General features: G+C 48.0%; 1 protein-coding gene across 4 annotated transcripts in view; it reads right to left on the minus strand.

The window, feature by feature from the left end:
- PRRC2A (proline rich coiled-coil 2A) overlaps window positions 1–13951 on the minus strand; it is a 51717-nt gene that overhangs the window by 11021 nt on the left and 26745 nt on the right. For all 4 annotated transcript variants that reach the window (XM_070936645.1, XM_070936647.1, XM_070936646.1 and 1 more), the window contains exons 11-21: window positions 12870–13098; window positions 11239–11659; window positions 8827–9053; window positions 7834–8203; window positions 7247–7457; window positions 4434–6539; window positions 2554–2804; window positions 1426–1553; window positions 1187–1316; window positions 703–788; window positions 308–553 (exon numbers count right to left, since the gene is read on the minus strand). In XM_070936645.1, the coding sequence (XP_070792746.1) occupies window positions 308–553; window positions 703–788; window positions 1187–1316; window positions 1426–1553; window positions 2554–2804; window positions 4434–6539; window positions 7247–7457; window positions 7834–8203; window positions 8827–9053; window positions 11239–11659; window positions 12870–13098 (4405 nt within the window). The remainder of the gene's footprint in view (window positions 1–307; window positions 554–702; window positions 789–1186; window positions 1317–1425; window positions 1554–2553; window positions 2805–4433; window positions 6540–7246; window positions 7458–7833; window positions 8204–8826; window positions 9054–11238; window positions 11660–12869; window positions 13099–13951) is intronic.

Genomic DNA, 13951 nt, shown 5'->3' on the forward strand with positions numbered 1-13951 from the left:
CAGTTGTTATTAAATGCAGCTATGCTCATGATTCGGTTTTCCCCCTGACCGGTAGAACCATCTGACTCCAAAGATTGAGCCCTAACTGGGGTTAACGATAACAGAGGAGTAAAAATAGTGACAAGAGTGTCTTCCAAGTCCAATAAGCATAGCTTAACTGACTGTGTCAGAAGAACACACAAATTTAAGAGCTAGATGGCAGAATGTTGACAAATATAAACCTTGTCAGAAGCCATCAAGATCACCAGAGGCAGAATGAAGAGGGAAGTATCAACCATTTGCAGCTACCCAAGAATAAACGTTGTACCTTCTTGTCCTTGAGCAAACTGGAGTCTCTAGTTGGTGGTGGCCTCCTCCTTTGTTCCTTAGCGTCTGTTCCTTCTGGATCGGTGGCCAAGGTGTCATCCTTACTTTTGCCAATGGCTCCACCCCGCTTGGTGGCAGCATCTGGTGTGGCTTTCAGACCCCCATCGGGAGAGCTGCGTTGGCTACAGGTGGCCGAGGAGACCTGTGAGTCACTGCTAAGGTCCACGCCACTGTCAGACAGGCTCATCTGAAAGAGAGGCCAATGGGATCCAGGTTAGGAGAGTCCAGGATTAAAAGGAAGCCCAGAACAAAGTCTTCTTGTTCGTATCGGTTCCGCTCTCTCACGGACATGCTTTCCCCCACCCCTTCCGGCAGAGACACCCCCAGCTCTCTCACCTCTGTACTTGCAACCTCTTCAAAGGCGTTCAGTGGGTCAATCCATGGTTCTACAGAGGCAGGACGGTAGCTTTTCCGAGAAGGGTCTGATTGAATGAAGTACAAGGGCAATTGTGTGGAGCTTCTCTATGACTTCTAAGGAGGCCTTCAAGGCTCACCCTACCCAAACCGAAGACTTGTTCCAGCTCATAAGAAGTGTTTATTTTCAACCCGTATGAATTTTGCCAGACATCTGATGCCCAGGGGTTGCAGACACTCCCTGCCTGTTCCTTGTCAAACACCTATCCAGAGTGCTCAAAGAATAGCTGACAAAATGGACATTTTTTTTAAAAAAAAATAACCCCATACCTATACAGACACACCTTTAACTGGTATGATCTGGTTTGTTTTGGTCCAAAGGATTATCCGTCACTGCTAGAGCTGCCTATGTACACTTCAACTCAACCTCAACCCTCCCTTTCCTTTCCTCAATCAAATAACTTACTAGAATTCAGACGGTTCCAGATCTGTGGGGCTAGCCCTTCTGACACTGGCACACTCCTGCTGAGAGGCTCCCCTGGTGTCTCTTCTTTGGAGGGTGCGAAACCTGGTCCACTGGGAAAGCTCAGGGGCTCCTGGGAGAAGTGGGGAAAGAGGTACCCAAGTTATCTCTAAACATTTAAGCCAAATATGTGTCTCTTTCCCTCAATTTTGCACTAGGATGGAAAAAAAAAATCTGCTTACCTGCTGTAGAAGATCTTGCTTGCGAGGCCGTTCTCGGCGTTTTGCACCAAAGCCGCTTACTGTGCCAGATTCCTTCAGAGGAGCACTGCCGGAACGGAGAAGCTGGTTCTTGTCCAGGAAGCAGGAATCTGAACGGAGAGGAGATAGTGATTCCAATCAAACCAGACAGAATCAGGCAACAATATTAAAGATGATAAAAAAACTCTATATACACAATACCAGAAGTTGGAAGGGTCCTTGGAGGTCTTTTATTCCAACCCCGTATATCATTCTATTCCAAGGCCCTCTATCATTCTGGAAAAATGGTTGTGTAACCTTTTCTTGAAAATCTCCAGTGTTGGGAGCACTGATTAATTGTTCTAATTGTCAGGAAATTTCTTAATTTTACATAAATTCTGTCTCTCTCTGGAAGCTGATACATTTTACTTCTCCAAACACCTTAGTGGCAATGCAGCACACAGGACAATAAGCCATTCTAGAGTCCATTATTAGTAACCTGCAAAACCAAGCTTAAACTGTTGCCTTGGGGAAACCAGATCTGCCATAACAAACTCATATGAGCTTTTAGAAATTTTACTGTCAAAAGAGGAAAAGAGATGGGAGCGCCAAAACATTATGATTTCCCTGGCAACTTCCACTTGAAAGCTAATAAAACTAGCAATCTTTGAACTTAATTTTAATAGCTACCATGAACACCCCAAGTTGTTTTTTTCACTGTGTAATCTCATTGATTACAATGGGATTATTAAACAATAATCATGAAACAATATGAAAAAAAAAAAGAAAACGCTTGTCCCTCCCCACCCCACTCACAATCCCTGTGAAAACTGGCATTCTTGCCAACTAGCAAATTATAGTCCAAAGGTGCTTTTCAAATGACAACTGGACTTCCTTGGTTTTTTTCTTTCGCAACCAAGAAACTTCTTCCGTTCACTGAAGAACTGAAGAAGCTTCTTGGATGAGAAGCAAAACGTCTACAAAGGAAAAACAACAACTGCAGTTGCCTTTTGGAAAAAAAAACACCTTTGGGACAACCATGATCCGGATGATTTGAGAATCTCCATAGACATTTAGCAAATGATACAACCAATTTTTTTTGAGCTTTGGCCTGAAAAAGCTCCACGTTACCTGTATTGCTACCACTCCTATTCTCAAAGCACCCCAATGGGAGGCCCGAAGCATTCCCACTTCCGGATCCGAGGAAGGGCGGCTGAGCCGGGCCAGGGGAGGCGGGCTTTGTGTGGCGGCTGCCCAGTTCCGCTAGAGCCTGCTGGATGCCAGCTGGGTCACTGTGAATGACGCGATCCAAACGATACACTGTACTGGTAGTAGGAGCAGGAGGGAGGCTCAGGCCGGGAGAGTGATCGTCTGTGTTTCGGCTGGAGGGGAGCAAATAGCGATTGATGGAAAATATTACAAAACAGAAGGCAGAAAGGAAGGAGAGGGCAATGATTTCTCCTCCCTCTGTCCACAGTAAGCCACCCTCAAATACCCTCCCTTCCATTTGGGGCCCAAGGCTTTTCTTTCTATGCCTGTGATGGATGAGCCCGCTTCTCGTTTCTGATTCCGTGGGTCCTGACTCAAGAAAGGGAGGGGGACTTGTTCTTGATCCAGCTTGTCAGCCAAAGGATTTTATTAACACCAAAAATAGGGTGACAAACTGGCAAATAGCTAAGGATTTTTATGATGAATTCCTTGAAAGGAAGAAGTGGGGAGTGGGTAGCTTCAGAAGGACTTATTTTGGCGGGGGAGGGACACGGGACGACATTCAAGCAGAATTTTGGTGCTTGTATTGAAGGCACTGATGAGGACTCCCTGGTTACATAAGCTTTCGTCCAGAAGATTATACTGGAATTTAACAGAGGTGGAAAGGGATTGAGGAACATGCTCTGTAAAAGCATTCCTAAACAGAGCCGAGACTTTCCAACGTGACTACTTGAACGGGACATGAATTAGTGTGTGTTATTTCAGCCACCAGGAATAATCAGGCATGGCAGGTAAGGCTGTCTACACTTATATTTACTGTGGGAAGGCTGGACCAGGGGAGACAGGTGGACTGTCAAGAGAGGGTGTATCTGAACACCCTTTGGTTTTGCTCCTAACAGAAGGAGGTGCTTTTCCCACATGATTTGGAGCCTGGTAACCTTGTTGCTTTTTAAATTTCTTTGCAGGGACATTTGTTACATGTTAAAAGTTTTTATCCTTCTACACGATGTAACATTTTAAAGATAAAACACTAGTACAGAAAGCACAAACCAAAATTGCAACTGCAGCTTAACTGAGTGAGACACACTACGGATCGCTGCCGATAACCCTTTTCTAATAACCAGCCAGGTAAGGGGTTGGACTGCAACTCCCATCATTCCCGGCCCAGAGCAACCAGGCTGCCTGGAAATATGGTGGCACCTTGGTAAACTGCTTTTGAAACTCATCGAAATTAGTACACAAGGCATTTTGACCCAAACTCCCCCCCCCCCCCCCGATACTCACTTATTTGTTTGATACTCAACGCACAAGCTAGAATTTATCGGTGTCGACTACCTACATTATGACTTGCTACATTATTCCTTATGGGAAAAAAATCTGTTTGGTACTTATTGCGCCTCCTGGAACCAATTAATGATGAATACCGAGGTACCACCATAAGGGGAAACGTAGCCCAACAAAACTTAGGACAGCACCTTGGTTGGAAATAGTGGTGGTGGCTATGCTAGCTTAAGTCACACTTCAAATCACAAAGTCATTCCACTTGCCTTGAGTTCCCTGCTTTTGCTTTGGGCCCTCCTCTCTCTCCCCCCCCCCCCCGCTTCACCTTAATCTGTCTGGGCCAAAATGATTTAATTTGATTTTATCTGGTTTTTAAATTTTTTGTATCTATGTGTTTTATTGTTTGGCTGTTCACCGCCCTGAGTCCTTCGGGAGTAGGGCGGTATACAAATCAAATAAACTAAACTAAACTAAACTAAACCTCCCACCCACCCTTTACAAAGGTTACCACCAGGACTTGCCTGCGATTCTTGGGAGAGGGCCAGCTTCTTTTCTCCCCTCCGCTGCGACCGCCGCTGCTCCCTCCACGGCCAGCTTTGCCTCCTCCCCCCGAGCCAGGGTTGGAGCGCCGGTTCTGTCGGTCCATGCCAGGCCGTTGGCTGGAGAAGCTGCGTTTGGACATTTCTTTCTTCTGGGCTAAACTGAGCTCGTTGGTAGAGGGACGCCCCCCGACGGAAGGCACACCGGAGCAACCCCCTTTCAGGAAGGCAGTGGGGGGAGGTCCGCCAGGCGCCGGCTCTTTCTCCCCACCACCGCGGCGCTCTGTGAAGTCACTGCTCTCTGAAGCCGTCTCCCACTCCTCATTTGCCTGGTCAGAGTTCTGGTTGGACAAATCCGGAGACTTTGTGCCAGCCGCTCTACGGGCAGTCGATTCCTCTGGGACCGGAACAGAAGGTGCCGGGGAGAAAGGCTGACCCACCACCCTCTGTTCACCGTTGAGTCGGGCGGCGTTCTCCCGCTCCTGTTTCAGCCTCCGGAATCGAGGTGGCTTGTCCTGTTGCTGAGAACGGCCATGGCGCCGTCGCCGAGATGGTCGGTCAAAGCCACGATCGGAGTTGGGGCCAAGGGGAGGTTGTTTCGGGGGGGCTTGAAAACCACCGGTATCCTCTGGGGCCATCGGGGGAGGTCCCGATGGTGCCTTTTCCTTCACTGAAGATTCCAGAACCACTTCTTGTTGCTTTTCGGGTTTCTTGTTGGGTTGGGGCTTAGATGGAGGGCTCCACCCGCCAGGGGGAGCACGGCCACCTCCTCGGCCACGACGGGAAGGTACACCCCGGGGAGTGAAAACACGCCCGCTACGAGTTCCTGGATCTGAGAGGCGTGGGGGCATCTTATCAGCAAATCGAGGCAAGCCAGGGTGCTGGGAAGGGGGTGCTGCTGTATGAGTCACCGGTGGGCCTCGATTGCGCTGGCTAGGGGCTGGCTCTTTGGTCATCTCCTTGTCTGAATGGGCCACGTCGCTGGCACTCTCATGGGTCTCACTCCCTGTCTCAGACCCACGCTGACGTCGCCGTTTCGGGATCTCTTCATACTCGGAGCCTTCACTTCGCGTCTCACTGGTGTTGCGAGGACGGAAATTGGAGCCGGGCCCCGTAGATTTACCAGGCCCATCATCAAGCCGATAGAAAGGCTCCCGGTAGCTACGGAACTCTCGGCTTCTTCCCCGGCCACCTCGGCCACGGCCACTGTAAGCACCTCGGAAGCCCCGTCCTCGGGCAAAATACTCTCCTCGCCCCCTTGCCCGACCACGGCCAGCATAGCCACCACGCTCGTAAGGGACTTCTCGCCGCCGCCGGCTTGGCGACAGGTTGCCCTGTTGATGTTGATGTTGATGATGTTGCTGCTGCTGCTGCTGTTCTTTGGGTGGCATCACTGTTCCACCATTGACCACTGGCTTGGCTTTGTTCTCCTTGCCTGGTTTTGGAGGCTCTTTGGGTTGTTCTGGCTTACTACTCACTGCCTCTCCACTCTCCTTGGCCTTTCCTCCAGTACGCACATCGTCAGCTTCATCTTTTATCTCCTTAGGAGGTGGCAGTTTCTTAATAGGTCCAGCTCGGCGTTGAGTCTTGTCTCCGGAAAGGTCTTCAATTTTCCGGCTGCTGCCAGGACGAGGACCCCAACGTGTCTCTGTTTTGGGCTCACGCCGTGGCTGCTTATGGAATTCATGCTGCTGCCGCGGTGGCTTTTCCACCCGCCGTATTATCTCCTCTTTGACTGGGGTCTCCTCTTTGGGCTGTTCAGAGGGAGGCTTTTTAGCTACTACTGGACGAATGATCAGAGGCTCCACTGGTTTGACCTCTTCCGGGAGGTCACGATGGAGCAACTGTGGTTCCTCTTCACTTTTGCGAGGTGTTTGGATTTGGGGCTCTGGTCTCCCATTTCTGTTCACTTCCACCGGTGCTGCCAGAGGCATGCTAGCTTGCCAGGGCCCTCCTTGCCGTGGGGGCTCGTCCATTGGGAAGCGATGCAATGGTGCAGGGTTGCCATTTTCTGAGAAACCCTGGTAGTTCCCCATGTATGGCTGAGGGGTGACAGCATCACGGAGGCGAACAGGTGGTGTCTCGCTCCTGAAAAAAGACATCAAGTATATATTTTATTACGGAAGTCAACAAGTGGTTGATTTCTGTAATAAAAGTAGTATTCAGTAGTACACGATAAGCTGTTCTAAACTCTATTGTAAAATTTTTGTATCCTGTTTTCCCCAAAATAAGACTTCCCCTGATAATAAGCCCAATCGGGCTTTTGAGTGCATGGCAATAAGGTCAATTGTCAAAATCTGGAATGTCTTGCCTGAGTCAGTTTTCCCAGCCATTAACTTTCAGAGTTTCAATTCTAGCTTAACTTCTATGGACCTCACTCCATATTTAGGAGGTCCCTAAGGGGGCATGCGGAAGTGCACTGGCAGGTGCCTATCATCCTGTCAATGTTTTGATTTTCTAGTTTTGTTTGTTCAAATTTGTAATTTTCATTTGACAAATAAAATAAAATAAAAAATGACAGCCCCAAGCCGTGCCATCTTCCTTCCTCTGTCTTCTCACCAACTCTCCAGTTTCATGCATGAGGCATAAGGAACTGCAATGGAGATTCAAAAACTGATGTCTTTGGGGATGAGGCATACAAGCGTGAATTTCCTTCATCATTCAAAAGGACCACGTTTCCTGATGTGGTTCCAATAACAAAAACATCAGATTACTGTACAAGGCAGGATTGTTCATTTATCTATCCCCTCATTCCTGCATCCAAGCAGCCCAAAAATCTTCTAAAGGTTCCTCACCTTAAGCCTTTCTCCTCTTCATCTTGCTGCCGAAGAGATGCTGTCGGAGGCCGTGAGTCAACACTAGAGGGGGCGTTGGTGAAGACATCTCCAGCCCAGGCTAGCTTGGGATCAACAGGTGGGGTGCCACGCTCTCGAAGGATGGGAGGATGGCGTTCAAATTGCTCCGAGTTGGAACCCCCGCTGTCTGATCGCTCACGGGGCAGAAGACCTGAGGGGAGAGAAAGGGCAGCACAGAAATCAGATCTAATTCCCTGTGCAGTCTTCTAAATTAGCGGTCTCCAATCTTTCCGGCTTTGCCAATTTGGGGGGGGAGGGGAGAGGAGAAAGAGGATGGTTTTGTGCTAGTGGTGGGTGAGCACGCACAGCTCCATTTGTGCAAGTGGTGGACACACACAGCTCACACAAATGGAGCTGCATGCACACGCTCACTTGCTGCATGTGCAAGCGGAGCTGTGTGTGCGTGTCCCTGCTGCTTCCGCGGCCCGATAGTGGGCTGCGGCCCAGGGGTTGGGGACTTGTTCTAAATCCATCTTCCATCGGATTCAGCTTACCCACAAATCAACATTGGTTTCAATGATACGTACCAGAGGGGTGTACACCAGGAGGATAAAAATCCATAGGGGGCCGGCCCTGCATCATGCGTGGGTCCATGTAAGGCGGGATCATCATCCAGCGAGGGTCAAAGTTTATTTGGGGCATTGGCGGAGGCCGCCCAATAGAACCCGGGTAGATGCCTTTGGGTGGAGCCTGCTGTGCCTGAGGGGGTGCCGAGGGCTGCTGCTGTCCAGGTGGCCCCGCCTGAGGATGAACATTGCCCGAGGGGCCCAGAGGGGCCAGAGGAACACCTGATGCCTGCTGCTGGGTAGAGGAAGACAATGGAGGCTGGACCTGGCTTTGTTGTTGTTGCTGCTGCTGCTGCTGCTGCCACTGCTGCTGCTGTTTCAGCAATTGCTCCTGGGAGGGTAATGAGAGCATCTTTTATGACACAGTAATTTCAACAACTGCTCCTAAACAGAGCCTGTCAGATCTGCCAACAAACCGCTTCAGCCCAGCTTTGCTTTGCTTTGATGGCAGCCTGCCATAAACTGTGGGGAGGGAGGAATGGGAGGATACAGGGAGGGGGGAATGACAGGAACCAGAGGTGCAAACCAGAGACAACGGTTGAGATCTCCAAGGACACCAGCCTGGGAAAGAAACGCGAACGCCCACCAAAGAGGAATGCCAAAATGTGGAAAACACCTAGTTTGAACCTTACTGGACACCACCAAGAAGACCAAGGGGAGGCAGACCTGGGAGAAGGGAAAATTACCAGGTTTGTGCAGGAATCCCTCAGATCTGGCTTTGCTACGCTGTAACCACTTAGCTTTGGTAAAAGTTATACCTTTCACTACAAATGGAGTCGAGGGTCTTTCTTTCCTAAATGCCTAAGCTGGGACAGGTCTGACACAGCTCCCACTTGCACAAGCAACTGCTAGATATGTTGTTTCAGTACCTGCGGGGACATCAGCAGGTACCAAATCCTCAATCAGACCTCGGCCTAACAAGTTCTACGGGCTGTTTCTTCTCAGATATATTACCTGTTGTTGCCGCTGGAATCGAGGTGGTAAGGACTTCTGATATTTTGAATAGCCAAGGGTCTGAGCTGGAATTGGCTGGCGAGCCGGGAGAACCGTCTCTCCCTTGGGCTCCACCTTGGCAGAGATGGGCACTGCTGGAAGGACAGGTCCAGGTAAGGCTGGTTGCTCTTCCCTCACTTCTGGAACCTCCTTGGGAGGAGGTGGCGGAGGCAGAGGGGGTTCAGCTACTGTGGAACAAGGTAGAACAGGAAAGACAGGAAATGAGCGGCACAGTTCCATGTGCCTATAACCGGTGATGGTGAACCTATGACACACATCATAGGTGACACAACCTGTCATTTTTGGTGACACGCCAAGCCTCTGGACCCTCTGCAAGTTATGCAGAGTCATGCTCTTGTGTGGCCTCTGGAGCTTCCAGAAAGTACTTCTGAATGGAGTATGCTTTCCTGCTCCTTTTGGAGTTATACGGTTGCTCAAGAGCATTCTTCAGTTTCCAGGCCTCGTGATGCCTTTGAGAGGCATTTTGAAAAATATTTATAATTATGTAAGAATTTATTTAATACATTTAAATAATTTAATTCTAGTTGCTATTCTGTTATGAATTGGTTCTCTTTTATCGCGGGTGTGTGGGTGTGAGTGTGACACACCGGCAGACTCAAGCATTTTCTGAATTTTTGACCGCTGAGCTCAAAAGGTTCATCATCACTGATGCATCATCATCATCTTAGCCACTGTCTATTCATTACAGGAAGAAGGCCTCTTCCGCACGTTTCCAACCGATGCCATTGATCTATAAAATCCCTAAAACGTATCTTCCTGAACATACCTTTCTCTCTACACTTAGGCTCTGATGGCTCAAAATCTAGCAGGAAGCAACTTTTGAACATACCTTTCTCACTTGTTAAGAAAAAAAATAAGATTTTTTCCTGTATTGATGTTAACATGAACTCCCCTACTCCTGCATTGTTATTCATTTAAATCTTTCTTGAGCATTATCGAGAGGTTTGCAAAATGACCATTTGATGATATAATTTTAATTCAATACCTTGTGATGCAGGATGGTTTGTGAGATGTCCAAATTAAGAAAAATGTAATCCTGTTCCCTCAGACTGCAACTGCCCAGCACGGCCAGAAATAGCTCATAAATTGGATTTTGGAGGGGTCTTTTTTTTTAATTTGGGGAGAATTCATACGCAGAAAATGAGGGTACCAGGAAGAAAAACAGACCTTTCTCCTCACGTCAGTTACGCACCTACAATCAAAATCCGAGAGACCTTTCCTATTTTTCTCCACTTCTGATCAAACAACATAAAAGATGGATTGATAACGCCTTCTGTTAAGTCCTTGACTAACTAACAGCTCCAAAGCATTGCAAAAGATTCTGAGGGTCTCTTCTACAGTAGTCTAACCCAAAACCTCTATGTACATTTAAAAATCAAAAGCATAGCCCTGCTAACTGGGAATGACGGAGAATGTAGTCTAACCCACTAAAAGATGCCAGTGTGTAGATGGCTGTTCTGGAACATGCTTTCAGCTGATGTGGGCCAAGGCCTGTTGAGTCGTCTTGCTCATGGAAGTTAACAGAGAATGGGCTCTGTTGACAGGCACCAGCCTTGCTCTACTTGACCTGCCTGGATTTTACTTAATCTGAGATTTAAATCAATCCAAATATTCCAAATGTTATTTGTACTGATTCAAAAACTGTTGGACTAAGAGATGGCTTATTTCCAATTTGAAAAAGAACAGTTTTTTTTTAAAATTTGATTTATACGCCGCCCTTCTCCGAAGACTCAGGGCGGCTTACAATGTGCTCAGCAATAGCCTTCATCCTTTTGTATATTTATACAAAGTCAGCTTATTGCCCCCACAACTGGGTCCTCAAGTTTTTTTCCTCAAAGAAGGTTAAAATACAAAACGCCAAAATATTTAAAAAAAAAACAAAAGAAAAAACCCACAACAAAAAAAGACAAAAACAACAAAAAAAGTGCCTTTAAAAAAGTCTGACACATATACACATAACATCCTCCCTAGTTGAAAGCTGGTTTAGTATAATAGAGCAATGTTGGTTTCCCACCCCTTGCCAAACAAACCAAAAATACTCTTAAACTGTTAAACTACTGAATACTTACAAATTGTTAGCCTGTTGTCTATAAACTATATTAATAACAAAGTAGTTAACAGAAAAAAAGAATAATGAATGTATTATGTAAAGATATAAAAGTAATAAAAATTGTGAACAGTAATAAGAAAGTTGAAATTCCCAAATTTCAAAGAGAAGGTTGAAATGCCCCGTTATCCCTTTTTTTCTCCTTCATTTTGCACGCACTGTATGTAACATGGCTGCAGTTTCACTGGCTCTCTAGCTAGCATCTCAGATATGGTTTTCTAACACTAACAGAAAGAAAAATTTACCAAGAGCGGTTGAGTCCAAGTTGCTCCCATTGCTGCTGTTGCTGCTGACACTGCCACCGCCGACACTGGCAGCCGTGTTGTGAGGTTTGTTAGCTAAAACCACCTCCTCTTTTTTTTCTTCTGGGGAGCCTGGGGCAGCCAATGGATTGGGGGGCACTGGGGTGGGAGGTGGAGGAGGAGCAGGGGGCTCTTTGGGAGGTTCCGGCTTCAGACGCTTGTCGGGGGCGCCAAATTTCTCGTCCAGTCGCTTGAGCTTCTCGGCGCAGGCGGCTCGCCGTTCCTCTTGCATGCGCCGTTCCTCCTCCTCCCGCCGACGTCGGGCCCGCTCCACTGCAGCAGAAATCTCCGACGAGGACTGCTTTCGGCGCTGGCGCCAAGCTTCATCCTCATCCTCAGGAGGAAGTGGCCGTATTGAGCGGTCCTGGAGGGAAGAAATGGGCTTGGCTCAAAGCTGCTCCCTCAATGGAATTGCGTTTTGAGGGAGAAGAAGGGATCTTTCCTGAGCTAAGCACCGCAGTGGGAATTCAAAGGTTGGAGGTTTTCACATGCACGTCACTTAAGCCCCTCATCATTCTGTTTATGGGAAATCAGCTCTTGCTTTGTTGCATAATAAAGTAGCAACAAGCGACAGGTACTCCTCAACATACGACTGGCTGCTTAGTGACTAAAGTTACTGTACATCCCCCAAAACCTGGAGTCGAATTTCTGATGGCTGCTCCCCCTCTAGTCACATGATTGCATTTTGGGCACTCAGTAATCGGTTCACAGGTACTGCCCTTTGCAGCTTCCTGTGGTCATCAGACTGCAATTTAAGTTTTTTTGCTAGGAAACTTCCAGTTTTCAGTAAAAGAAAAAAAAAAATCCATTGTGGACAATGGGTTCACTTTAGGATTGTATTCACTTAATGATCAAGAAGTCCTAAAATTAGGTGTGGTCACATGATAATCCACTTAATAAAGGCATGATTTACAACAGTGATGGCTAACCTTTTTATTGTTGTGTGCCGAAAGCGTATGCGTGTGTCAGCACCCATAATGCAATCTGCGCACCCCGCACCCCTGCACATGTGTACATGAACTCCCCGTGCCCCATTTTGGACCTAGTAGGCCTCATTTCAGGCTCCTGGGCGCAAAAACAGGCCACAAGGGGGGGGGCGGGGCATGCCACCCCCCCATGCCCTGTTTTGAGCTAGTAGGCCTACCTGCAGCCTTCTAGGATCAAAAATGGGCTGGGGGGCGGGGGCCTCACTGCACCCTGTCTCCCATCAATGCGTGTGCAGCCCTCCCGCACATGCGTCTCCTGCATGTGCCCACCCCTGCACGTGTGGCAGAGAAAAGCAGCTGACCGGCAGCACGCATACATGCGTGGTGGAGCTGAGCTGGGCGATTGCTCGTGTGCCCGCAGAGAGGGCTCTGCGTGCCAGCTGTGGCACCCGTGCCATAGGTTCGCCATCATGGACTTACAACCACAATTCTAAGCTCAGTTACAGTTGTAAGTCACGGATTAGGGATAGCTTGCTTTCCTTAGTCATCTTCTCATACTTTACACCCTTTGGTTTAAGGAGGAACCATAATCCGCTCTATGTCCTTAAATCCCTAGAGTGGCAATGGCCAAACCCTCCACCGACTCACTGGGAAATCGTTGGGCTGCCCCCAGTTGCCCCTGTTTGGAGGTGGAGGTGGTGGAGGCGGTGGCGGACGGACGGCAGGGGAAGGTGGCGGCACGTCTTTGGCGCCCTCTGGGGGACGCGTGTTTTCAGTCCAGGCTGTTTTCACAAGAGATTGTTCCTCTTTGGGAGTTCCAGCCTTCTTTGTCTCAGCGCCCGAGGACTGGCTTTCAGGACCAGAAGTTTCATCATTGCTACAAAGAGATAAGAGGGAAGAGTAAAAACAAGAACTTTGCGGATTACGTGCACACCGGGTCTGTCTACTTTAATGAAAAGAAGTAGGGGGGAGATGATAGCAGTCTTCCAATATCTGAGGGGCTGCCACAAAGTGTGTGTGTGTGTGTGTGGGGGGGGTGTTTCAACCCATTCTCCAAAGCACCTGAAGGCAGGACAAGAAGCAATGGAGGGAAACTGATCAAGGAGAGAAGCAACCTAGATACAGAGAGTCCTCACTTAAGATACCGTTCGAAGGTACAAACAGGACTGAAAAAAGTGACTTACGACCGTTTTTCACACAGATGACCTTTGTTAGCATCCTTACGGTCACGTGATTGATATTTGGATGCCTGGTAGCTGACTCAATATTTATGATGTTTGCAGTGTCCTGGGGTCAATGCGATCACTTGTTGTGACCTTCTGACAAGCAAAGTCAACGGGGTAGCCAGATTCACTTAACAACTGTGTCAACAATAGCAACCGCCGTGATTTACTTGACAAATGTGGCAAGGAAAGTTATAAACTCGGGCAAAGCTCACTTAACTAATTTCTCACGTAACAACATAAACTTTGGGCTCAATTGTGGTTGTAAATTGAGGTCTATCGGTATAGGGAGAAATTTTCAGACAGCGAGGACAATTAATCAGTGGAACAGCTTGCCTTCAGAAGTTGTGAGTGCTCCTTCGCTGGAGGTTTTTAAGAAGAGACTGGACAACCACATGTCTGAAATTGTATATGGTCTCTTGCTTGAGGAGGGGGTTGCAGTAAAAGACCTCCAAAGTCCCTTCCCATTCCTCTTATTCTGCTATTCTGTTTGCAGTTGGGGTAACC

Source organism: Pituophis catenifer, unplaced genomic scaffold (genome assembly GCF_029215685.1).
Source record: "Pituophis catenifer annectens isolate HBS135680 unplaced genomic scaffold, rPitCat1.0.hap2 SCAF_2, whole genome shotgun sequence".
Taxonomy (NCBI): domain Eukaryota; kingdom Metazoa; phylum Chordata; class Lepidosauria; order Squamata; family Colubridae; genus Pituophis; species Pituophis catenifer.